This window comes from Rattus norvegicus, chromosome 17 (genome assembly GCF_036323735.1).
Source record: "Rattus norvegicus strain BN/NHsdMcwi chromosome 17, GRCr8, whole genome shotgun sequence".
Lineage (NCBI taxonomy): Eukaryota > Metazoa > Chordata > Mammalia > Rodentia > Muridae > Rattus > Rattus norvegicus.
The window spans coordinates 90,375,061-90,401,177 of record NC_086035.1 but is presented as its reverse complement, the minus strand read 5'-3'; the positions used below and the strand labels follow the sequence as shown (position 1 = coordinate 90,401,177).

The 26,117-nt window shown below is 42.6% G+C and overlaps 1 protein-coding gene across 18 annotated transcripts in view; it reads right to left on the bottom strand.

The window, feature by feature from the left end:
* LOC102549174 (ankyrin repeat domain-containing protein 26-like) overlaps positions 1 to 24,986 on the bottom strand; it is a 246,026-nt gene extending 221,040 nt beyond the window's left edge. For 17 of the 18 annotated variants that reach the window (XM_063276815.1, XM_063276813.1, XM_063276816.1 and 14 more), the window contains exons 1-4: positions 10,141 to 10,591; positions 3,584 to 3,698; positions 3,259 to 3,432; positions 1,583 to 1,689 (exon numbers count right to left, since the gene is read on the bottom strand). In XM_063276815.1, the coding sequence (XP_063132885.1) occupies positions 1,583 to 1,689; positions 3,259 to 3,432; positions 3,584 to 3,698; positions 10,141 to 10,388 (644 nt within the window). In that variant the 5' untranslated portion in view covers positions 10,389 to 10,591. Of the gene's footprint in view, positions 1 to 1,582; positions 1,690 to 3,258; positions 3,433 to 3,583; positions 3,699 to 10,140; positions 10,592 to 15,630 lie in introns of those variants that run through there. The other variant, XM_017600748.3, reaches the window with a different exon arrangement.
* Positions 24,987 to 26,117: the final 1,131 nt, after the last annotated feature.

Genomic DNA, 26,117 nt, shown 5'->3' with positions numbered 1-26,117 from the left:
ATTTTGCCAAAAGCAATCTACAGATTCAATGCAATGCCCTTCAAAATTCCAAATCAATTCTCCATAGAGTTAAAAAGAGCAGTTTGCAAATTCACCTGGAATAACAAAAAACCCAGGATAGCAAAAACTATCCTCAACAATAAAAAAACTTCTGGTGGAATCACCATCCCTGACCTCAAGCTGTATTACAGAGCAATTGTGATTAAAACAAAACAAAACAAAACAAAACAAAAAACGTATGGCATTGGTACAGAGACAGGCAGGTAGATCAATGGAATAGAATTGAAGAACCCGGGGTTGGGGATTTGGCTCAGTGGCAGAGCGCTTGCCTAGGAAGTGCAAGGCCCTGGGTTCAGTCCCCAGCTCCGAAAAAAGAACCAAAAAAAAAAAATAATTTAAGAACCCAGAAATGATCCCACACACCCATGATCACTTAATGATTGACAAAGGAGCTAAAACCATCCAGTGGAACAATAGCATTTTCAACAAATGATGCTGGTTCAACTGGAGGTCAGCATGTAGAAGAATGCAAATCAATCCATTCTTAATACCCTGAACAAAGCAAAAGTCCCAGTGGATCAAGGACCTCCACATCAAACCAGATACACTCAAACTAATGGAAGAAAAAGTGGGGAAGAGCCCCGAACACGTGGGCACTGGGTAAAATTTCTGAACAGAACCCCCAGAAGTTCTAAATGCTCTACAACTTATTAAAGCACACAGTATTCAACTATAGATAGGATCAATTACCAATAAAATGTGCATGCATGTATGTGTACATGTGTCTATGTGTATGTGTATGCATTTGTGTGTTTGCATATGTGTGGGTACACATGATTGTATGGCCCAACACATGCAAGTGTGTGTGTGTGTGTGTGTGTGTGTGTGTGTGTGTGTGTGTGTGTGTGTAAAGACAGACTTGGATTTTCTATGTAGTCTTGTCTGAGCTGTCCTATCACTCACTCAGGCTGAACAAAATATTAAGCTAATCTCCATTTGCCAAGTTTATGAGTGTTGAGAATGTGGAATTCACTATCAAAGACAAAGAAAATCTTTCCAGAAAAGAGTTACTGAAGAGAAGAAATTCTGTTCAAAATGTACTTTCATTTAATATAGCATTTTTAAGGAACTGAATATAAAAGACTGTGATTTTTAAAAAGAAATGACCCAGCTACTCATTTTCAATCAAATATTAAAATATAGACTCCAAATTCTAAACTTCAAAAAAAGGCTAACCCAGTGATTGGGCAGTGGAAGGGAAAGGTGGGAAGGGAGACTCAAGAGTTGGGTTGGGGGAGGTGAGAGGAGAAGAGAGGATGGAGGAGAGGAGGAGAAACCATGATGAACCAGAGCATCCTGGCCAGGAGAAACCGCAAGAAGCAAGGGGTCTCATAGCTGGTGAGTAAGTTGGTACAATGCTAGAATGTCCAATCCAGGTATATTTTTTAATTTTAATATCCGGACTATGTGGGGTTTTTCTACCAATTTAATAGTATTAGGAACTCCAACAACAGGGCTTCAGAGATTATACCCGCTATAGAATCCCGTAAAGACCTAAAAATAAAAGAATTAACCACTTTACCTGTCTAATTCATCAGGTTCCTGTATCTTTTTTCTCTGGTCTTCTAAAAATTTTGCCAGGTTTTCATTGTTCTTTATTAGAGCCAGTATAACAGGTGTAAAGCTATCCTACAAAAAATAAATTATTAACTCTGAGAACTTAATATTTCTCAACAGAAAATACTATGGAAGATACAGTGGAGCTCATGTCTTCTGTGGTTCAGTAAGCCACATCCTTGACATTCTTGCTACACAGTACTCTCACAAAGATTCATTCTTCATAACCCATGAGATTACATTTGATACCTGTGTCACTTAATTAACAACCTTTGTCTTAGTGAACCATTTGAAACAAAATATCTGCCCATGGGTTCCAGATACCACAACTAGAATCTAAACATTTTCTTTCATAAGCTAATGAGAATGTGCATGATTCTGTAATGCTGTCAACTCCAAGTCACTGAAGCAGACCATGCTTGTCACAAAAGCACCATGTAGAAAAGATAACACATCACAGTATTTCTTCCACACCTGACCTACTGTATACACATTTATATTATTTCTCTAACAAATGAACCTGGCATACATGTGAGCCTTGATATTCTGTGAAAATAATATTCTTTCGAATATGAAGTATTAAACCCTGCACAATTTAACTATTTTCTCAAGGAAAATACTGTAAACTTTTTTACCATAATTAAATTTGGGGCATTAGGTTTTTTATTTGGAAGTTCTTTACAATAAACCTCTAATGAAAATCAGCATAAAATGAAGTAAATTGACAATATACCCTTGGACATCTTCTCCAATACTTGTTTTTACTTCACTTATACAGCATCATCACCAAAATAAGTATTTAGTTGGAAATTAATTGCAAAGAGAATACCACACTCTAGGTATGATGGTGAATGCCCAAAAGCCCAGCACGTCAAGGGTGAAGGAAGATACAAGTTCAATGTCATCCTGATCTACATAAAAAATTCAAGGTCAACCATGATTGTCTAAGATTGTGTCTCATAAACTAAGGGACAAATGATGATGTGGTTATCTAATTACAACTGAAAGTCCAGAGTTGTCAGAGCTCTATGAAATGAACTGACATGCCAAGATGGATCCCATGCAACTTAAACTGACAAGAAGATTCATAACTGAGACATTTGTAATGTAGAAACCCTGTGTCTTATTGATGCTTGTTCATCTGATGCATGGGTAGCATAAGGCAACATGAAATCCTGAAAGGCTATAGTTACAAGATTACCCATGAGGGAATTGGAATGATCATCAGAATTACCATGGATGGAGGCAATAAATCTCTTTATAATGTTCATCAAGTGACTAAAGGAAGGACAGAGAGTGCAGTGTCTTTGGAAAGGAAATCTAGGGAGGAAGGAGTTCCATCAAATCTGACTGTTCTAGAGTTGTCTTAAGTTTGTGAGATTTATAAAATTCACTTATTACATTTATTTGTGAGATTCTTATGTCAATCCTCTATCAGGACTACAACAAAATATTTTTAAGTATTTATGTGAAAACCTTATTTGACTTGAAACACACACACACACACACAGAGAGAGAGAGAGAGAGAGAGAGAGAGAGAGAGAGAGAAAGATGTATATATATATATATACATATACATATATAAAATTTAAAGTACACCTAGTGCACATAGTCTGTAAATCAAAGCTGTGCGGTCTCTACCTCATTCCTTATATTGATGTCAGCATGATGTGCCAGCAATTTGGTTGCCATTGAGGTATTGTTATGCCAAACAGCATAGTGTAGTGCCGTGTTCCCACTATTGTCCATAGCATTTGGATCTGCCCCGTGTTCTAATAAAATGGCCAAACATTCTTCCTGCTCATACTGTGAAGCCTGTGGGAATTAAATCAAGAAATAGTTTAGAAAATGAGAAAAACAAAAATTTCATAGATTTCAATAATTATTTGCATTTAGCCGAGATCAGGTTTATTCCCAGAATTCCCATCAAATATGTTTCACACTGAAAGTGTTCAATGCTGTTTACCTTAATTAGTGCTGTGCTGTTGTCACTGTCACGGAGATCAATGTCACAATTCCACTTTAATAGGAGAGCAACTACTTGAGGATGGCCATGTGCACAGGCATAGTGCAAAATAGTCCTGTGAAAATGAAAACTTGTTAAGAATTTTTACAAAACTAGGTCAAAACCACACAATTATTCATGAAATTTTCATTAACTTAGGGCAGCCAATTAAGAGAATTTTTTTAGTGTTGAAAACATGGCACATACATCTCTGCATGGGAGGCAAGGGTGCCACCACTGAGCTGAAAATGTCTGAAGTCTTACTTAGGTTTCCATGGCTGCAATGAAAGAATATGATATGATCAAAGCAACATGGGTAAGAAAATAGAAATGGCCCTGATAGAGTCTTTATGCATCGCTCTGAAGATTCCCTAAGCCAGGCTCCATCCAATGAATTACACTCAACATTCTTATCTACCAAGATCCTACAGAACAACTCACCAACTACTGAACACTCAGTGCTTTTCTTGCACATTATTCCAAAGTCCTTCTTTAATCCTCCCCAAAAGACATGGTCAGCTCTCTCATGGCAATGCCCCTCTAAGCTAATAACAAGCTGTCATATTTAGGATTGCCACCGTGTGATAAACACCATGATCAAAACTACTTGGGAGTGAATGGACTTATTTCACACACAGTTCCAGAAAACAGTTTATCTCTAAAAGCTGTGAGGGTAGCTATTCAAATGGGAGAAACCTGTAGGCAGTAGCTGATTATCGCAAGCCATGGAGGAGTGCTGCTTACTTGCTTGCTCTCCATCTTTTTCTGAGCCTGAGTTCTTATGGAAACCAGAACCACCAGCCAAGGGATGGCACCACCCACAATGGGCTGGGTCCTCCACCATCAATCACTAATTAAGAAAATGCCCTCCAGGATTGCTACAGCCAGATCTTATGGAGACACTTTTAGTCATCTCCTCTCTGATGACTTTAGCTTGTGTCAAGTTTACCTAAAACCATCCAGCACACTTGGCCAAAGGAACCTTTCTGAATTAGAACTTACCTCAATTTGGATTCTAATCCTACTTTAAACTCTGTTGCTACCCATTGCTTTAATCTCTCCACACCTAACCCCTCATACATAAAAAGTCAATCAAAATATGCTCGTCTCACAGGTCACAGTGGGAATATTGAACAAACACACATGCAAAGCATTTTGAGCAGTCTGTACCGTGAAACTAACTGCTCAGTATTTAGATGCTTGGATATGTTTGCGTTGAGACACAGCCTTTCTACAGAGCTTGGGCTGCTCTTGAATTCACCATGTGTCTCAGGAGCTTTAAAGTTTCAATCCTTCCACTGGTACTGGGCATTACAAGTGAGCACACTGTGCCTGGACTATGACCCTGTTCTTCTCACACTCTGACAACTTTACCTTATGATGTGCCTTATTAATTCATCACATATGGGCTTTACTTGATAGCAAGTTTTAGATTTCATAATGCATAAAATTAGTAAGAATCACAACCAACTGTGCTTACATTTTCTGGGAGTCCTAGTCATAATGTTTAAATACATTCGAGATGTGGAAATATGGTAGGTAACGAGGATGTGATGATAATAATATATCAGAAAAATAATTCTTTCTTTGATTTCTAAATCTTTAGCCAAAGAAAAACCAGGACTCAAATGAGAAAGTATGGATAATTTTATTCATTATTTAAATTTATACAATGTTTAGAGATGAAAAGTTTCAATTAATTAATAATTTAAATTATTGGATAGTAATTTGTGACAGTGGTATAATTTTTTATGCTAGCTACTCTTTACAATTTCCTAATTTCAGAAATGTTGTTAATTGAAAGGAAAGAGGTAAAGTTTCAGTTGGACTTGAGTCTCATTTCTCCAACTTTCTAATCAGCACAGGTAAATCTGCACACTTTTACATTTACAGGCCATTGAATAAGTGTGCTACATAGTAGAGAATCAAAGTGAATTTGGTGAACTACTGAGTAAAAAGAATAGATAAAGTTTAGCAATTCAATGATTTATATTTAAAAATTGTGAGCATTTTAATATATCTAATTAACAATTTTATTAATTATCACTCACAATCCATAAATCAAGGAATGAGTAAGACTGCACTTACAGTTGTTTTATCAGCAGGCCATATCTTAATTTATAAACATACTCTCTGTAGTCACTCTCTTCCCCTACATGAGGAAATGACATTAACAAAAGAGCACATGAACTTAACTGTAAAACCTTTACAGTGGCATTTGGTTCTAGTCTACTTTGATTCTTTGAACTAAAGTCATTTTCATGTATGTTTGTGTCTCTGAGTTTTTGAATGTATATTACAGTGTTTATATGTGTAGTGTGTGTATATATGTGCCTGTTTGCATTGTGTGGGTATGTGAGTGTATATGAGTTTGTATGTGTCTGTCTGTCTGTGTGTGTGCATGTGTGTATCCCTGTGTGTGTGTGCATGTGTGTGGTGCATGTACATGTGTATGTGTGTGCATCTGTGGAGTGTGTGTGTGCACATATGGGAATACATGTGTTTATGTGTGTGCATGTATGTGTGATTGTGTGTGCATGTGTCCCTGTGTGTTTGCATGTGTGTGGTATGTGCACATGTGTGTGTATGTGTAGGGTGTGTGTGTGCACATATGGACATACACGTGTGTATGTGTGTGTGCAAGTATGTGTGAGTGTGTGTACCTGTGGGCATTGTGGGCATGTCTGTGTGGTTTTTTGTGTCATATATCTCTGTATGTACAGGGTTAATGGTGTGTTTATATCTGTGTGTGCATGTGTGTGAGTATGTGTACCTGGGTACATATGCTTCTGTGTGTGTGTGTGTGTGTGTGTGTGTGTGTGTGTGTCTTTATATCTCTGTGTGTGTGCATATATACGGGGTTTCTGGGAATGTGGATGATGTCTGGGTATTGAGCATGAGTGCATTGTGTGTGTGGGGGGTGTATGTGCCTATATGTGTTCTGGATGAATGATGTTAGCTAATCTTTAAGTTTCTGTTTTATTATCTCCACATCAAGACACACAGTTATGAGAAGTTTTTCATTTAAATAGTTACAATATGGGTTATTCATGATTTCATTTATTGAAATACACATGTATTCCAACATCTAGGAAGCTATGTTGAATTATTTTTCAATAATAACTTGCCACAACTTAGAATCCCCTGAAACCAGAGCCTTAACAGTGGAATTCTCCACATCAGGTTTGCTGTGGGAGATGTCTGGGGGTTACTTTCTTTTTAACTATGTGAAAGACACACTCTAGGTGCTAAAGGTACATAGGATGAGTAATGAGAACTAATAGTGAATAGGTTGCTTTTTGGTTGATGGTTTAGTCCCTGGGAGTTCTGGGGGGTCTGGTTGGTTGATATCGTTGTTCTTCCTATGGGACCCCAAAAACCTTCAGCCCCTTCGGTTCTTCCCCTAACTCTTCCCTTGGGGTCCCCACACTCAATCTGATGGTTGGCTACCAGTTTCCACATCCCTATTGGTCAGGCTCTGGCAGAGTCTCTCAGGGGACAGTTATAACAAGCTCCTGTCAGCAGGATCTTCTTGGCATCAGCAATAGTGTCTGAGATTGGAGTCTGTAGATGAGATGGACCCCTAGCTGAGGCCTTCTCTGGATGGCCTTTCCTTCAGTCTCTGCTCCATTCTTTGTCCCTTACACATGGACAGACCCCTGCCTCCAGGTGCATATGTAGCAGAGGATTGCCTTATCTGACATCAAAGGGAGGCCCTTGGAAATGCAGAGGCTCAATAGCCCAGAATAGAGGGATGCTAGGGTGGTAAGGCAGGAGTAGGTGAGTGGTGGAAAAGCACGCTCATAGAAGCAGGGAAGAATGTGATCTGGGGTTTGTGTAAGGGAATCCAAGAAATAGGATGACATTTGAAATGTAAATAAAATAACCAATATTAAAAAAAATAGGCTGCTTTTGTTTCATTCCTTTCTCAAGTGGATGAGGTTTGAACAGATCCTGTCTCTGATTTCCCCACTATAATGAACTGTAATGGAGAACTGTAAGCCAAATAACCCCTTTCCTCCAGTATGTTGCTTTGTTAAGATCACAGTAACAGAAATGAAGCTATGGCAATAGTTAAGTGACTTTTTAAAAGTTTCATCAGGAGTAACTGACAGAAGGATGAAATCCAAATAATACCATAAATAGGAGTACGGCAATGGGGAATGAGTAATATATACAATACTGTACATATTCTGCCTAAGAGAGAATAAAGTTGTCAAAGATTGTACCAATTGGATTTTGAAACTGCTGGTATTCATAAATGGACTTACATAATCATTCAGTGTTTACCCAACACGATGAAAGGTAAATGACAACCCTGTCCAAAATTTTCCAGCATGCAAATGCACACAACTTTTATGAAGCTCATAGTTAAACTCTTATTACCATGTTTATATTTTTCTGACTTCATGAAGCCACTTTTGCTTTTTTCTGTTAAAACCTCTGATTTTTCCCTCACCTTCTTGACTTCTTTATATATTTTGAATATTACCCTCTATTGGGTGATACAAAGAATCAACAAAACCAAAAGCTGTTTCTTTGGGAAAATCACCAAGATAGATAAAACCCCAGACAAACTAAGCCAGAGACAGTACTCCTGTTAACAAAATCAGAAATAAAAAGGGAGACAGAACAACATAAACTGAAGAAATTAAAAAAAAAACATCAGATCCTACTACAAAAGTCTATAGTCAACAAACTTGGAAAATCTAGATGAAATGGATGGTTTTTCTAAAGAGATTCCTGGTACCAAAGTTAAATGAAGAGCAGGTAAACTTTCTAAACAGGCTCATATCCCCTAAAAACATAGAAGCTATTAAATACCTCCCAACCAAAAATAGCCCAGGACCAGATGGCTTTAGTACAGAATTCTACCAGACCTTCAAAGTATAGCAGCTAATACCAACACTCCTCAAACTATTCCATAAAATTGAAACAGAAGGAACACTACCTAATTCATTCTATGAAGCCACAGTTATTCTGTTACCTAAACCACACAAGGACCTAACAAAGAAAGAGTTCAGACCAATGTCCCTTATGAATATCGATGCAGAAATAACAAAATTCTCCCAAACCGAATCCAAGAACCTGTCAAATCATCATTCACCAGGATTGAGTAGACTTCATCTCAGGGATGCAAGGTTGGTCCAATATACAAAAATCCATTAAAGTAATCCACTATATAAACAAACTCAAAATAAAAAAAACACATGGTCATCTCACTAGCTGCTGAAAAAGCATTTGACAAAGTAAAACACCCCTTCATGTTAAAAGTATTGGAAAGATCAGGAATTCAAGGCCCATACCTAAACATAGCAAAAGCAATATACATCAAACCAAGAGCTAATATCAAATTAAATGAACAACTTTTTATTTTTAATGTTTTTCTCAATATTATGACTGCAGTCATTATTAAACCTCTTGAAGAAAACCTTGTATAAATGGAAATAAGTTTGAGATAAACATATTCAGTATCTTATTTTCAGAAAACTGCAACTAAAATAGTCTAGTTATTTTTGTGTATATAATAAATTGATTAATTAATAAACCTTCAGCTTTGCATTATTAGCTGTTTTATAAATCTAGAGGAATCAGTTATTAGTAGAATATATCAATATACAGATAAATAGGATATAAGAATTATTACACATGCAGTATTCATAAACTGGCTCTTCCCAAGAAATTTCATGTTTCATGACAGAAATCACAGATAAGAAAATTAAGGTGCCATCTTATTAGGATGGCATATTAGATTTGAAATCTTTGTGAGGTACAGATTGAGAAAATTAAGGGAACAAACTACTCTATACAAAAGACCTGAGGTAAAATCAAAGCTACATTATAGTTTTCAGATGATTTAACAACAAAGAAATATAAAAGTCAGGTAGGAGTGAAGGGGCAGCAGCCTATGTGGCCTCCACAGGCCAAGGAGAGCTAAACATCCAAAAGATAAGCCTTGTGGTCCTGTATGTCTAAGACCACAGTTCCCAGAAGCCTGATATTCAGCTAGAGACATCCTTTGAAAATGATTACAAAGAGTAAGTGGAATCCATGTTGGTTCTCCATATATTTCCCATAGGTGTACTCAGACTCCAAATTGAAAGGGTATCTATTACTTTAAAGTGAGTTACTTTGGGGGACTGAAGGAATAAAATTTAATGACATGTGGATGAAAATGAGGTCAGCCTACTATAGTGCCTGGGAAAGAAACAGGTAAATCAGACAGCCACAGAAAAGAAGAAGGGTTAGATATCAAAACATTAAGAAATTTAGAACAAAAGGAGTTGGTTGGAGAAGAGCTTTAGGTAGACAGCGCCCTCCTCCCCGACTTCAGGCAACAGTAGAATAACGGTCAAGACATCTTAACTACAAAGGTCAACATACTAGTCGCCTGCACTGAAGGCATTGGCAGTTCCCTCCTCGTCCTAGTCCTTCGGGCTACTTAGGGAGGCTGACAATTTTCTTTCTCCAACTGCCTACCAGCCAGCCACTTGCCCCTGACTCCCAGCCCCATTCACCTGTCATTCCTGTCTCGGTCATTGGTGCCATTTTTCCCAAGTCTGAGTCTGCGCTGAACCGTGGCGACATCACCCACAAGAGCAGCCTTGTGAATCTTTCCGAAGGCTTTGTAGTTTCTGAGCTGTCTGAGGGAGCAGAGGCTAGTAGTACTCCAACATGGTCTCCCAGGAACCGGGAAGGATTCCCTCTGGCTGGTGGAGGAGTCAGAGGAAGACTGCCTTTGATTCCAGCAGCACAACTTCTTCATGGTGGAGTTCCCCACCCACCACCCCGAGTCACCCCAAACCCTCCCCTCCCCCTTGGCTGTTGGCCACCCTCAGAAGCAAAACACTGATATAATTCTGAAAGTGTTTCTTGTCGCCACTGCCAGCAACAAGAGGACAAAACACCCACAAGCAAGCTCAGTAGGATACAGTCCAGGCAGCACAAGTACTCCTGTCAACTGAAGTTCTCCCACTGTTGCCAAGCAACGCATCTAAACACGGGCATGCGCACTCTGACCAGCAGGAAAGCTTAAACCAAACAGCTGTGATTGAGGTTCTCAGCATGCTTGTTGTGCATACACGAGACCTGATCTTGTAAATTACCTTACTAACTCAACCACTCAAGACCTTGTCTCTGAAAGGCCTTTGTTCGCGGCTCCTCCAGCCTGCACTGGTTTAGTTTCCAAGAATAATTTTCTAAAACATGTCAGTCACACTGTCCTCTTGTTTGCCTTCATTTCTAAGGAAAAAAGCCACTGAGCCCCTCTACTCTCTATGGGGATTTAGCTGAAGTCACCCGGCAAGGAAGATGACTTTGGTGACTCCAGAAAGAGTGCCAAAAGCCACATAGTTCTTTTTCTTGCTCTCTACTTAATGTACAGTAGGTCAAAGAAGAGATAAAGAAAGAAATCAAACTTTCTAGAATTCACTGAAAGTGAAGGTACAACATGCACAAACTTGTGGGAGGGTACAAAAGTAGTGCTAAGAAGAAAGTTCATAGTACTAAGTACCTTCATTTTAAAAATTTGGAGATTTCTCATAATAATTTAAATGTATACATGAAAGTTCTAGAAAAGGGAAGCAAACACACCCAAAAAGAGTAGATAAAGAAAATAATCAAACTTGGGACTGATATCATTCAATTAGGAACAAACAGTACAAGGCAAAGAATCAACAAAACCAAGAGCTGGTTCTTTGAGGATATCAACAAGATAGACAAACCCTTTTCCAAACTAAATAAAAGGCAGAGAGATAATATCCATATTAACAAAATCAGAAATCAAAAGGGAAATATAAAAACAGACACTGAGGAAACTCAAAAACTCATTAGGTCTTACCTGAAAAGCCTGTATGCCACAAAATTGGAAAGTCTAAAGGAAATGGGTGATTTTCTAGGTAGACACTTACCAAGGTTAAATCAGGACCAGATAAGCTACTTAAATGGTCCTATAACCCCTACAGAAAGAGTTGCAGCCATTAAAATCTACAGGCTCACAGTCTTAAGGTTCCCAGTTTTCAGGCAATCCAGATTCAAGGGCGAAGACCATCCTCAGGTCCCACAAGAAAAAGAGCCAAGGTGACTGAAGATAGTATTCTGGTGTCGTGGATGTGTCTAGTACATCCCACAAGTCAGAGATGGACACAGAAAGGAACTCCTAGGAAGCAGACTGTAGACAAGCCCAAATTGGGCTTGGGGATGGCAGTGAAATGATTCAGTGGATAAAAACATTGGCCCTGTAAGCCAGGTGAACAGAAATCTATCCTCAAAATCCTTGAAGGTAGAATAGGAGAGATGACTCCACTGAACCCCAGATACACACCCTACCCACACACACCATACACATAACAGAAAATATTAAAAGGCCGAGGACTGGCAGCCTACCTAACAATCTCCTCATAAAGACATGAGAACAACTAGTTATGTCCCAGGGTCACCTGGCTCTCAGGGACCTAACCAGACTAGTGAGCAGGTTTCTATATCTGGACCTCTGCCTGAGAGGAACTGGACCTGTATCCTAGGGTATGGATTTCTGGAGAGTCTTCTGAGATCTTGGAATCTCTCTCTCTCTGCCTGCTGAGGCCTCACAAATCTCTGAAGTACCATGCCCTCCCAAATCCCCTTATCTCACTCACATTCTTTCACACACTTCTCCCTCTGACTTCAACATCAGGAACTGTCTGATATACAGGTAGCAGCTCCATGCTGCCTATGCAGCCGAGGTCACAGTTTTGCATATATAATGGGATTAATTACAGCAAGTCCCAGACTGGCTTCATGAGCACATGCCTCTGTGCGCGCGTGTGTGCGTGTGTGTGTGCGTGTATGTGCGTGTGTGTGCGTGTGTGCGTGTGTGTGTGCGTGTGTGCGTGTGTGTGCGAATGTGTGTGCGCATGCGCGCGTGTGTGCATGTGTGCGTGTGTGTGCGTGTGCGTGTGTGTGCGCATATGTGTGTGCGTGTGTGCGTGCATGTGCACGTGCATGTGCGCGTGCACGTGTGTGTGTGTGCGTGTGTGGGTGTGCGTGTGTGTGCGTGCCGTGTGTGTGTGCGCGTGCGCGTGTATGTGCATGTGTGCGTGTGTGTGCACGTGTGTGCGCGTGTGTGCGTGTGCGTGTGTGCGTGTGTGCGCGTGTGTGTGTGCGTGTGTGCGTGTGCGTGTGTGCGTGTGTGTGCGTGTGCGTGTGAGTGCGTGTGTGTGCGTGTGTGTGCGCGTGTGCGTGTGTGCATGCGTGTGCGTGTGTGTGTGTGCGTGTGAGTGCGTGTGTGTGTGCGTGTGTGTGCGTGTGTGTACATGTGAAAGTATGAGTGTGTGGCCTTTTCCATCATCAGCATCTGTCTCTCTGTCCCTCAGGATATTACTGCTTTCCTCTCTGTCCCATGTTTCTGGCTCTTTCTCCATCATGGTTTTGCTCACCCACTCCTGCCTCACAGCTCTAGCATCCCATCTTTAAGTATCTAAAAATCTCCTGTCGCCTGATCCAGAAACTGTTGTACCTTTCTTTCCTATGAGGTTTGACTTGGGACACTACAGTTCTCTTCTGGACCATCCAACCTTTGTTTGGCAGTAGTCTGGCCATTCTGCTTCCTGCTCAGACTTGGGGAACAGGGGTGATCCAGGACTGGGATGTCCCCTCAGCCAGACATGCCAGCATCATCCCACTATGTCCATGAAAAGGCTTTAGAAAGCTAATTATTGATTTGTTAGCCATGATGGCCCTTCTACAGGCAAGCCACATCCCAGAATCTTTGGTCCTTCTTTAAGCTCTGGGAACCCCCAACCATGTTGTGCAAGGGGTACTCCTGGCTGGAGTGCTGCCCTTGATACTGCAGTCTGCCTAGGGCTTGGGGAGAGCGCCGGTCAGCAGCTCTGTATACACCCCTCAGACATCCTCAGATTTCCATCCACACACTACTGAAATGCTAGATCACAGCCCCAGCAGTTTATTCAGGGTATGGGAGGTCTGGTGAACTTTTATCTCAGGTTAGTTGAGTTCTAAGAGACAGGTTGGTGCTCCAAATATTGCAGTAATTTCTTACCCCAATAAGCCTATATAAAAAAGCACGCAACCCAGTAATTATATTTCTAAGCTATATGCCTAGATTGGGAAGATGGACCACTACTAATTTATTCCTCAGCTATGAGACCACTTGCTACTTGCAGTTACCCCAAGCCATGTTGTTCTGTTCCTTCTGCCTTCCACCACCTCTTCCTCCATCTCTCTGAGACCTCCTGTCCTCTTTGTCCTTCTCTTGACCAAGCATCAGCTGTAGCCTTTATTTGACCAGTCAGAAGGAAGAGAAGGTTCAGTGGGATCAGCTGAGTATGTGGTCTACCCCTCTTCTGGGGCAGTCTCTCTTGAGGAAACAGATAAACCCAAAATACAAACAGCACCAGGGCAATCCACAACAGTGTTTCCTGCTGGTCTGAGACAAGCTATCCAGATGGAGCTTTGGTTGACTTGAAGAGCCTATCACAGAAGTGCAGTGTGTGAGAGATCTTGCCACAGGTCAACAAGGGCAGGACACCTAGGTTTTTAGAAAGAAGGCTGTGTGTGTGGTGTCACGAAACCGTTGTGGAAGTGGTAATGTAGCTCAGTTGGAAGTGCTTGCACACTTCTATCTTGCATCCATCCCCATCACTGCATAAAGCTAGGTATGGTTGTGCATGCCTATAATCCCAGCACTCTGGGTAGGTGTAAGAGGATCAGAAGGTCAAAGTCATTCTACATTTTGAAGCCAATCTTAGCTATAGTTGACATTGTCAAAAATAGAGAGGCACCAGGGCTTTATCAATCATGGGGCATTTAGGGCCAAACACAAAGACTAAGCTACTCAGCACTCAAGATAGCCATATGGGATGGGTGCTATGATTTGCTTAAGTGTATTGTGATATACGGCTGCCTCACAGGCACAGAGCAACTTGTTGTTTGTTAACAGCTTGTAAGCAGCAGCCCAGGTATCTGAACACAGACTTCGCCCTTCCAGAGAGGGTAAGGACTGGAAAGGCTGATAGAAGTTCCCTACCCCCTTCCACCATGGGGACTCCTGAAGGACCTGAGCAACTGTGGCACACCCTAAAGGAAGGGCAGGTCCCACCTTTCCATGCTGCACAACCCCAGTACCCCCTCTGCTGGTCACGATGAGAGTCAGCAGGCTCTTTTAAAAAGCAGGTGCAGAGCAGGGCTGAGTCATTTTTTGTTGTTTATTTGTTTTTGATGATTGGAAACTGTATGCTTCTTCTCACAGGTGTGCCAAGAGGTTTACTGCAGACCAGTGCCTCTGTGAAACTTCTAACCCATGGCTGTGGATTGCACATGAACCAGATCTCTCAGAACTTTCTTCAGGGATCTTTGTTTTTCTTCCCCAAAAGCATGTTGGCCTGCATGTACCACTACAGGCCAAGGGCCACAGGGACACTCTCAAAAGGGCTTGACACTGAAGCTGGGACCTATTCACAGCACTGCCAGGTAAGCAAGTGTTAGAATTGAAAATCTAAGCACTCACTGGTCAGAGCTCTTTGCTGTGTGTTGGCCCTTGCAAATCAATACTCATTGACTAGCTCTAAGATCCTCAAGAAAATGTCAGTAAAGGTGGATGGGTGCGGACAGAACTGTCAGCAGGGCATAGGTGTTCTGAGATATCCATGTTGTTGATTTTGGACCCGTGTTTACCAGTATGTGGATCTGAAAGAAAAAAGGGGATCAGCTCTCTGGCTATGCTCTGGAAAATAAGAGCAGTCAAGTTCTCAGGACACCCCGTCTAATGAAGCAAGGTGTCACTTCTGGGCCCTCTAGAAGAGGGTAGGTAGCCTTCACAAAGGACAACCCATACTTTATTGTATCTGTCTCATAACTCTGTATTTGGACTAGAGTCAAGGGAGAACCAGTGAATACCACAGGACAAAGGCAGTATAGTGAAGATACGTAATTCAAGTACCATATGCCCTCAGTCCTCTCTCTGCATCAGATTTCACCCTCCTCACCCCACAGACTGACCACAGTCTCACCTCTTTTCTCCAGTGCTTCCATTTCTCCTGTCCTTCCCAGCTCTAAACTTCTCCTCCTGGGAACAGAGGGCACAAATACACATCAAAGTTCTCTCAAGAATCTGCATAGGTCTTCTGATGACTAGCAGGTCCAGCCCCTCCCTGCTGACTGGATTTTAGGGCTCATATATATGTAAAACAGGGTTGTGCAGTGAGCACAGGACAGACATGTGCTTAATTGTCATAGAAGTCCAGGTGGGCTCCAGACAGAAAGCTGTCCTTTTGCAGCAAGCTGTTGCTTTGGGGCTGACATGCCACAATCCGCCAGCTAAACCTCTGACTTCAAGCTCTGCAGTCTTATACTTAAATCTGGGTTCAGTGAGGTCTCCTCAGCCAACGACGGCATGTCAGTTTCCAAGGGAACTAGTGGATGGAGAGTACAAGATAGGAACAGAGGTTGTAAGTATCAGCTTGGTGCGGAGAGTAGAGCTGAGTCAGGTCTGGCCCAAGGCTTTATTGTGATGTCTGTTAAACTTTTTCTTTTTGTTGGTCATGTTCTCTCTATGTTCTTGAAATTCAGGATATTCTTACCTTAGATACCGTAGACCCCCGTGTGGGGGTTACAGGTGAAAACCAACATACCAGGTTGTGACTGAGATTGGAATCAAAGGTAAAGTCTATTAAGGATGGTGTAAGCTCAAGCTCATCACCTCTTGTTCGCATAACACCTTTTCCTGACTTTCCCATTATATTAACAGATAAGTATCCCTGGAGGTTCCCCACTCCACCTACAGCCAACCAAGGACCAGGTGAGACCTTTGCCATCGTAAAACCCAGACAAGCAAGTCCATGACACCCTTTCTTTTCTCCTTATTTCAATACCTCCTCTTAGCTCTCTGATAAATTTACCTGGGGACACTTTGCTGGGCTTACCTGGTTTTTCAAAACCTCTGGGTGGTGGCTGAGTTAGTAAAGTGCTTGCTGTTCATGCATGAGGACCTGAGTTCAAATCCCCATTAAAATTTGAGTGTAGGCTTTCCAGGCTGTTCTGGCATCAGATGAATCTGATACCTACGCCCTCTTTCTCTATCCTGCCAATGGCCTTCAGTTCTTTGGAACCCGCCCCCAAAGAATCCTACAGTGTCCAGCTGCAGCTTCCTGCTAGGGTGGGGGGCTTCTGCCTAGAGGAAGCAGATGACCCGAAGAGAAAAGCGCTGTATTTCAGCCTGACTAACTAACACTGAGCAGTCGGAAGAATCTTTACCAACTAAGCAACCTGGAGATACTTAGAGCGTGGGCCTTTTACATCGGTAGCAGGCTGGCCCTGGACAATGTCTGTCCAGCCACGGTCGGAGGTGACCATTCCACAGCCTGCTCCTCAGCGCTGGAGCACTCGTTCAACCATGCTGAAGCCCTGGAGAGCTATACCAAGGACAGTTTCGATTACTACAATGAGAATGGAAAGGATGTAGAATACCCACCAAGGGAGGCCCGGAAGACCACAGCAGAATCGATGTATTGATGTGTCTTTCAATTCAAAGGCTAATCTGAGCTTCCTGCATGTTTGGCACCACGTCTCCAGATTCTGATCACGTTTCTCCTTTGCCACACCCAGCACCTGGTAACTGGCCATCCTACCGGGAAACAGAATCGGCTTCTTTGGACCCTCAAAGCAAATAGGGGCCACCTGTGGGAGAGGTAGAGGTCCTGGATTTCAAGGACCCAGCATTGCTTTTGGATCCGCTGGGCACCAGAACCCCAGCTCCTCCAGAGGAAGATGCAGCTTTCCTAACTCTAGGCAGGAAAGATCTTGGGAACAGAAACACCCAGTCCTACCCAGAGGCACAGCCAGTGCCTTCAGAGCCAGATATTCCTGTTGCTCCTCTGGAAGAAGAAATCCTTACTAATTACCCCGAGTCTGGTCACGTGCAGCCCATGAGTAGAGGGAGGTATGTGGTAGGACTAGAGGACCACGTGAGTTCTAAAGATCAAGGCAAGTGCATTGAAAACTAGGCATTTGAGGTTTTGTTTAAAGAAAATACAGCAAGTTGACAAACTAGACATAGTCATTCACCTGGGCCCATTCCTGTACCCAGCAGCCTGGGGCAGGCTGGGGCAGGCTAGGGCAGGCTGCGACAGAAAGATTGTCTAGGTTCAAGAGTAGCCTGGGCCATATAGAGAATTCTAGGCCAGCCTGGATTATACAGCCAGCTCTCCTCCCAAGTGTAATGAAAAATTTCGGTTTGCAAGTTCAGAGAAGGTGAGCCATGTCGAGGCTTCGTAGGCATTGCAGGACGGAGGGTACAGCCATTTAGCTTTGACTGTGGTAGTTAGCTGTGCAGGCTTAGGCAAACATGCTGAAGAATCCTAGGGAGAGAACATAGTGTAGACACCTTTGTCTGCTGTTATTTCTGGTTCTCATCCCCACAGTTGTGGCCTTCACCTCCCCAGAACCTTATCCTCATTCTGTGACTCACTAGCACTAACCATAGCTGGAAGAAGGCAGGGGAATGCCCAGAGGGAACAACTTTGCATCCACACTGATGGATTGGGAAACTGGCCCTAGATTCATCCTCCCACCATCCCCACCACCACTTCCCTCTCTCCCTGCTCTATGATCTCTGCCAGGAGGAAGTGTCAGAGGTACAGCTCTCTCCACAACGTTTCCACTTCACAGTGTTTCTGTCAGTGTTTTGACAAAAACATTAACCTAGCAAAGAGGACCTTCCGGTTCTGCTGGGACATTTTCTGCAGGTTCAGGAGTTGTTTGGAGAAATAGTTCAGAAGGGAAGAAAACACTTTGTGTTTGACAGAGCATAGAGTAATAGTTAGGATAGGAGCGTTGGTATCAAGTTTGAATCTTGGCCATGCTGAGGCAACTTATTTCACCTGATTTTCTTTAATAAATGTATTGTCAGGATTTTTTGTTAGTATATGTTATGTTGTAAACGCCTGCATTATTCAGTTCTTAGAAGAAAATAACGGCCATCATTACTAATCTTTAGAGATCTTAAAACATAGGAAATGGTGGAGGATGGGGGTAGAGTGAACAGCTAGGCTGGAAGGCAGAGAAACTGAAAACAGAAAGATTCATTAAAAAGCTTTTGCCTCCTGGCTCCTTTTCTCCTTGATGAAGTTTGATGAGCAGTTGTTCCTGTAAAGCCTAAGGTGTGGATTTCTTTTTAAAGGTTCTAGAACTTTCAGATTCTTTTAACAATTTCCAAAGATATTCACTATGAGTTCTTTCTATCTAAAGAGATTTAAAGGCATGAATCAAAAGTTTCCTCAAAGGAATTTTATGGTACAGATGTGTTTCTGAGTGGCCTTTTGTTGGGGGTTGTATTTTCCTGGCCCAGGAAGAGCACACAGTTATTGGAAAGTGGGTCTATGTACAGTTGTCTGCAACCTGAGGAGCGGGCCAGCACAAAACTGTAAACTTACTTAAAACCTTCCAAGAGTTTTTTTTGCAACTCGGTCATGGTTCTTGAAGCGTGAACTTTGTAGATGATAATGTGTCAGAGTGTCAAAGGTTGTGTGTGGCTGTTTAAGAGCTCAGAAAGGCCTGAAATGGAACCAGTCACTGGGAACTGAGGGTAATGGCATAACCCAGGAGGGGCATGAACTGTGGTGTTTAATCAGCTGCCAAATGTAGTCAATGCTGACATCTAAATGCTAGAATGCTTATGAAAAAGACATTCAGGGGGAGATTTTCCAACTGGAAGCTTTTAAGTCTTAGAGGAGAAAAATACTTTTAAATTTTATTTAAAAAATATTTATGTGTGTTCATGTGTACAAGTTCATGTGTGGGAAAGCCTCGCCCTTAAGAAAGAATGTTTGGTGAGCCTTGTGAAGCATAGAAACATGTAATTGTTATTATTTATGTTCAGAGGAAACACTGCTGTCCCAGAGGTTTATCCAGCAGCTGTGGGCTTACTCTGGGCAGCTGTTGACATGGGGCTGAGACCTTCTAGTACCAGCTCAAGGTAGGAAATGCGCGGCTTCTGGTAGTGGATGGACTTGAGTTCCCCCGCAGCTCTGTTGTGTAGTTTGAAGACAGATGCTGTTTGAACCTTATTTTCTGAATAGAGAGCACCCTTCCCAGTAAATTTTAACTTCCCCTTTAAAAAAAATGAGTGTAGGGATTGGAGAAATAGTTGGCTCCCTGTTAAGATCATTTGCTGTGCTGTCCTTGCAGAGAACTGGACTGAGTCTCAGTACTAACAGGGCAGCTGACAACCATTTGTGACTCCAGTAACAGGGGATATGCTGGCCTCTTCTGGCCTCTGCAGGTACTGCGTGTATGTGATGAGCATAGATATTCAAGCAAAATACAGAAGGGGGGGGAGGGGGGAGCGCTGTTACATTATAACAAGCTTTGCCACTTTTACTTGAATTTCAGGAAAATGTCTCCTGCCCGTTAAATGAAATGTGAAGCCTCCCAAATTTTAATGGTCTTTTTTTTTCTTTCTTTTTTCTTTTTTTTTTTTTTTTTTTTTTCGGGGCTGGGGACCAAACCCAGGGCCTTGCGCTTGTTAGGCAAGCACTCTGCCGCTGAGCTAATCCCCAACCCCTTAATGGTCTTTTAAGGACAGAAAAATCGTCCAACACAAGGACTGGAAGAGCACTTTGCTAACATTTGAATGTCCTCCAGCCTGATCCCTCCCCTGGTCCTTTCCCTCCCTCTTGTGTTTTGAGACAGTCTCTTCTGGCCCATGTTGACCTCTAACTGGCTGTGCAACCAGGGCTGGCTTTGCACTCCTGGTCCTATCAAGTGATCTACCATGCCCAGGTTTATCTCCTTGAACACCTATGGGGCAGGCTTCCTATCTTCCCAAACAGACCTTTCTCTTTGGAAACCTGTTAGAACATTCTTCTGGAGAACGAAATTAAAACTAGGCTGACCCCCACTTGTCTTTGGGTTCTGTGGGAGATTCTCAGTTCCTCCATGGTACCTTGGGCAACCTCCAGACAGCTAACTTCTCTCAGGGCCCTTCTGGAACTGGCTCCTCTCCTGGCAGTGGTTTACATATAACCACTGCTGTCTGAAGAAGCCTAGGCTGAGCTCAGAGCAGGTAAACTGGGTGTTGGAACAAAAAATATCATGTCTATATGTATAAAGCAGGTACTAGATAATATCAGGAGACCCAGCATAGATGGAGAAGTTAGAAGAAACCTGGTTCCTGGTCCTGCCTCTCTCAGGCCTTAGACAGATCATTTTGTCTCTGTGTCTGTCTCCAGGAATCCATCCTAGGGTAAAGAGGTACAAACAACTGGATCTCACCCCTTAGTTGCACACATGTCCTATCACATGTTGCTACCTTCTACTCACAGAATTGCAAGTTTAGAGAAAAGGGATGGTGGCATATAAACAGGCTGCTTGGACAAGACAAGGTATGAGAAAACCACCCAAAATTTAATTTACATAAGAACAGGGCCCTCATCTTATTCATCCTACCTCCCATTCCCCATTCCATTCAGTGTGCCAGGACAGCTCAGGGTGAGATGCTCACCACTCCACAATATCTGTTTGCTGGCCTTTAAACATTTATTGCATCCAGTCTCCTAAGAGCTTTGATAGGAAACCTTGTCTACAGGGGGAATCCCATTCCCTTCCCAGTGCTTCAGGTTTCCCCTGGAGCCACTCACACAAACTCAGCCTCTGGCTGAGACAATTGTTCACAATTTTAACCCTGTCCAGGAGTCAGTTTCCTCCTCCAGGCATGGTTTTTCTTTTTCTTTATTCTATTTTTCTGAATATTTTATGTATTTACATTTCAAATGCTATCTCCTTTCCTCTTCCACATCCCCACCCCCTTCCTCTGCTCTATGAGAATGCTCCCACTCCTACCCAAACACTCCCACCTCCTCACACTAGCATTCCCTGACATTGGGGAAATGAGCCTTCACAGGACCAAGGGCTTTTCCCCCTATTGATGCTGGACAATGCCATCTCTGCTACATATGTGGCTGCAGTCACGGGTCCCTCCATGTGTACTCATCGGTTGCTTGTTTAGTTCCTGAGAGCTCTGGTGGTGTCTGGTTGGTTAATATTGTTGTTATTCCTATGGTGTTGTGAACCCCTTTAGCTCCTTCAGTCTTTTCTCTAACTCCTCCATTGGGGTCCCCTTGTTCATTCCAATGATTAGGTGCAAGCTTCCTCATCTGTATCAGTAAGGCTCTGGCAGAGCCTCTCAAAAGACACCTATATCTGGCTCCTGTTAGTAAACACTCCTAGGTATCAGCAATAGTGACTGGGTTTCCCCAGGAGGAAGGAACACCCAGAAGTGCAGACATCCTGAGACCACAGGACAGACTGCCACTTCTGCACACCTCTGCCCACATCCCTTGTCCAAGGGGAAACTGCACAGTGCATCTGGACACAGAAATATAGGAACAGACACCCACCGGTACCTGCGGTTCTGGTCAGCACCCAGGACGGAACTGAACTGGCCAAACAGCTCCCTGAACCCAAATCCCATGGGGAAGAGCTGGACCTGCAGAACTGTGGACACTCATGGATTCCAGACCCAAGAGGGAATCGCCTAGTGCAAACTGTGCAGCCTGGGTACACTGATCTAGGAGCAACCAGGGGCAGGACCCTTCTGATTCCTGCCCATGCCCAGAGCTGGAAGTCAGTCACCAGGTGCGCCTACACACCTGAAATCAGAGCACCTGCTCTCAGGGAAGGCTGAAAGAAAAGAGGAAAACAGTTCTACAGGAGGGCTGACACAGAGGCCTATCTTCCATGCTCATGGATTGGCAGGATTAATATAGTAATGATGAACATTTTGCCAAAAGCAATCTACAGATTCAATGCAATCCCTATCAAAATTCCTCCTCTGTTCTTTATAGAAAGAGCAATTTTCAAATTCATTTGGAATAACAAAAAACCCAGGATAGGGAAAACTATACCCAACAATAACAGAACTTCTGGGGGAATCACCATTCCTGACTTCAAGCAGTATTACAGAGCAATAGTCATAAAAACTGCATGGTATTCGTACAGAGACAGGCAGGTACATCTGTGGAACAGAATTGAAGATCCAGAAATTAACCACACACCTATGGCCACTTGATCTTTGTCAAAGGAGCTAAATCCAATCGAAGAAAGATAGCATTTTCAACAAATGGTGCTGGTTCAACTTGAGGTCAGCATGTAGAAGAATGCAAATCGATCCATTCTTATCACCATGTACAAAGCTTAAGTCCAAGTGGATCAAGGACCTCCACATCAAGCCTGATACACTCAAAGTAATAGAAGAAAGAGTGGGGAAGAATCTTGAACACATGGGCACTGGAGAAAATTTCCTGAACAAAACACCATTGTCTTATGGTCTAAGATCAAGAATCGACAAATGGCATCTCATAAAACTGCAAAACACTGTCATTAGGACAAAATGGCAACCAACAGATTGGGAAAAGATCTTTCTTTACCAATCCTACATCTGATTGAAGGCTAATATCCAAATATACAAAGAACTCAAGAAGTTAGACTCCAGAGATCCAAATAACCCTATTAAAAATGGGTTACAGAGCTAAACAAAACAGTCTCAGCTGAGGAATGCCGAATGACTGAGAAACACCTAAAGAAATGTTCAACATCTTTAGTCATCAGGGAAATGCAAATCAAAACAACCCTGAGATTCCACCTCACACCAGTCAGAATGGCTAAGATAAAAAACTCAGGTGACAGCAGATGCTAGAGAGGATGAGGAGAAAGAGGATCATTCCTCCATTGTTGGTGTGATTTCAAACTGGTACAACCATTCTGGAAATCAGTCTGGAGGTTCTTCAGAAAATTGGACATTCCACTACCTGAGGACCCAGCTGAGGATACCATTCCTGGACATATACCCAAAAGATGCCCCAACATATAAAAAAGACACATGCTCCACTATGTTCATAGCAGCCTTATTTATAATAGCCAGAAGCTGGAAAGAACCCAGATACCCTTCAACAGAGGAATGAATTCAATAAATGTGGTACATCTACACAATGGAGTACTATTCAGCTATCAAAAACAATGACTTCATGAGATTCATAGGCAAATGGAATGAACTAGAAAATATCATCCTGGGTGAGGTTATTCAAACACAGAAAAACACACTTGGTGTGCACTCATTAATAAATGGGTATTAGCCAAAAAAGCTCAAGTTACCCAAGATGTAATCCACAGACCACAGGAAGCTCAAGAAGGATCACCAAAATGCAGATGCTCCCACTCCTTCTTGAAAGGGGAAGATAATATCCGTAGGAGGAGATATGGAAGCAAAGTTTAGAGCAGCGACTTATTAATGGCCATTCAGAGCCTGCCTCATATGTGGCCCATATACATACAGCCACCAAAACTAGATAAGATTGAAGCTAAAAAGTGCATGCTGAAAGGGACCAGATATAGATTTCTCCTGAGAGACACATCCAGAGCATGTCCAATACAGATGTCAATGCTAGCAGCAAATCACTGAACCGAGAACAGGACCCTGTTTAGGGGAATTAGAGGAAGGATTGAAAGAGCTGAAGGGGCTTGCAACCCCATAAGAACAACAATGCCAATCAACCAGAGCTTCCAAGGACTGAACCACTACCGAAAGACTATACATGGACTGACCCAGGGCTCCAACTGCATATGTAGCAGAGAATAGCCTTGTTGTGGCACCAGTGGAAGGGGAAGCCCTTGGTCCTGCCAAGGTTGGACCCCCCATTACAGGGGAATGTCAGGGAGCCGTAATGGAGGTGGATGGGGGGAACACCTGAATGGGGGAGGGGTGGGGATTCAGTCTTATGGACAGGACACCAGGAAAAGTAATGCCATTTCAAATGTAAGTAAAGAAATATATCTAATAAAGAATTTTTTAAAAAACAAAAACAAACAGTGACTGCATTTGGGGCTGGTAGGGCATTCTCTGGATGGCCTTTTTTTCAGTCCCTGCTCCACTCTCTGTCCCTGTATTTCATCCCCATTAGTATTTTATTCTCCCTTCTAAGAAGGAATGAATCACCCACGTTTTGGTCTTCCTTCTTCTTGAGCTTCATATGATCTGTGAATGTTTTCTTAGTTATTCCAAGCTTTTGGGCTAATATCCACTAATCAGTGAGTGCATACCATGTGTGTTCTTTTGAGACTGGGTTACCTCACTCAGGATGATATTTTCTCGTTCCATCCATTTGCCTATGAATTTCATGAAGTCATTGTTTTGAATAGCTGAGTAGTACTTTATTGTATAAATATGCCACATTTTTTTTGATAAATGGCCTTTGGGAACATGAAATCTGGGAGACATCTTTGAAGCACACTAAAACTGTTTTGAGACCATTTTTTTATTTTTTTTTATTAACTTGAGTATTTCTTATATACATTTCAAGTGTTATTCCCTTTCCCGGTTTCCGGGCAAACATCCCCCTCCCCCCTCCCCTTCCTTATGGGTGTCCCCCTCCCAACCCTCCCCCCATTGCCGCCCTCCCCCCATAGTCTAGTTCACTGGGGGTTCAGTCTTAGCAGGACCCAGGGCTTCCCCTTCCACTGGTGCTCTTACTAGGATATTCATTGCTACCTATGGGGTCAGAGTCCAGGGTCAGTCCATGTATAGTCTTTAGGTAGTGGCTTAGTCCCTGGAAGCTCTGGTTGCTTGACATTGTTGTACTTTTGGGGTCTCGAGCCCCTTCAAGCTCTTCCAGTTCTTTCTCTGATTCCTTCAATGGGGGACCTATTCTCAGTTCAGTGGTTTGCTGCTGGCATTCGCCTCTGTATTTGCTGTATTCTGGCTGTGTCTCTCAGGAGCGATCTACATCCGGCTCCTGTCGGTCTGCACTTCTTTGCTTCATCCATCTTGTCCAATTGGGTGGCTGTATATGTATGGGCCACCTGTGGGGCAGGCTCTGAATGGGTGTTCCTTCAGTCTCTGTTTTAATCTTTGCCTCTCCCTTCCCAGCCAAGGGTATTCTTTTTCCTCATTTAAAGAAGGAGTGAAGCATTCACATTTTGATCATCCGTCTTGAGTTTCCTTTGTTCTAGGGATCTAGGGTAATTCAAGCATTTGGGCTAATAGCCACTTATCAATGAGTGCATACCATGTATGTCTTTCTGTGATTGGGTTAGCTCACTCAGGATGATATTTTCCAGTTCCAACCATTTGCCTACGAATTTCATAAAGTCGTTGTTTTTGATAGCTGAGTAATATTCCATTGTGTAGATGTACCACATTTTCTGTATCCATTCCTCTGTTGAAGGGCATCTGGGTTCTTTCCATTTTCTGGCTATTATAAATAAGGCTGCGATGAACATGGTGGAGCACGTGTCTCTTTTATATGTTGAGGCATCTTTTGGGTATATGCCCAAGAGAGGTATAGCTGGATCCTCAGGCAGTTCAATGTCCAATTTTCTGAGGAACCTCCAGACTGATTTCCAGAATGGTTTTACCAGTCTGCAATCCCACCAACAATGGAGGAGTGTTCCTCTTTCTCCACATCCTCGCCAGCATCTGCTGTCACCTGAGTTTTTGATCTTAGCC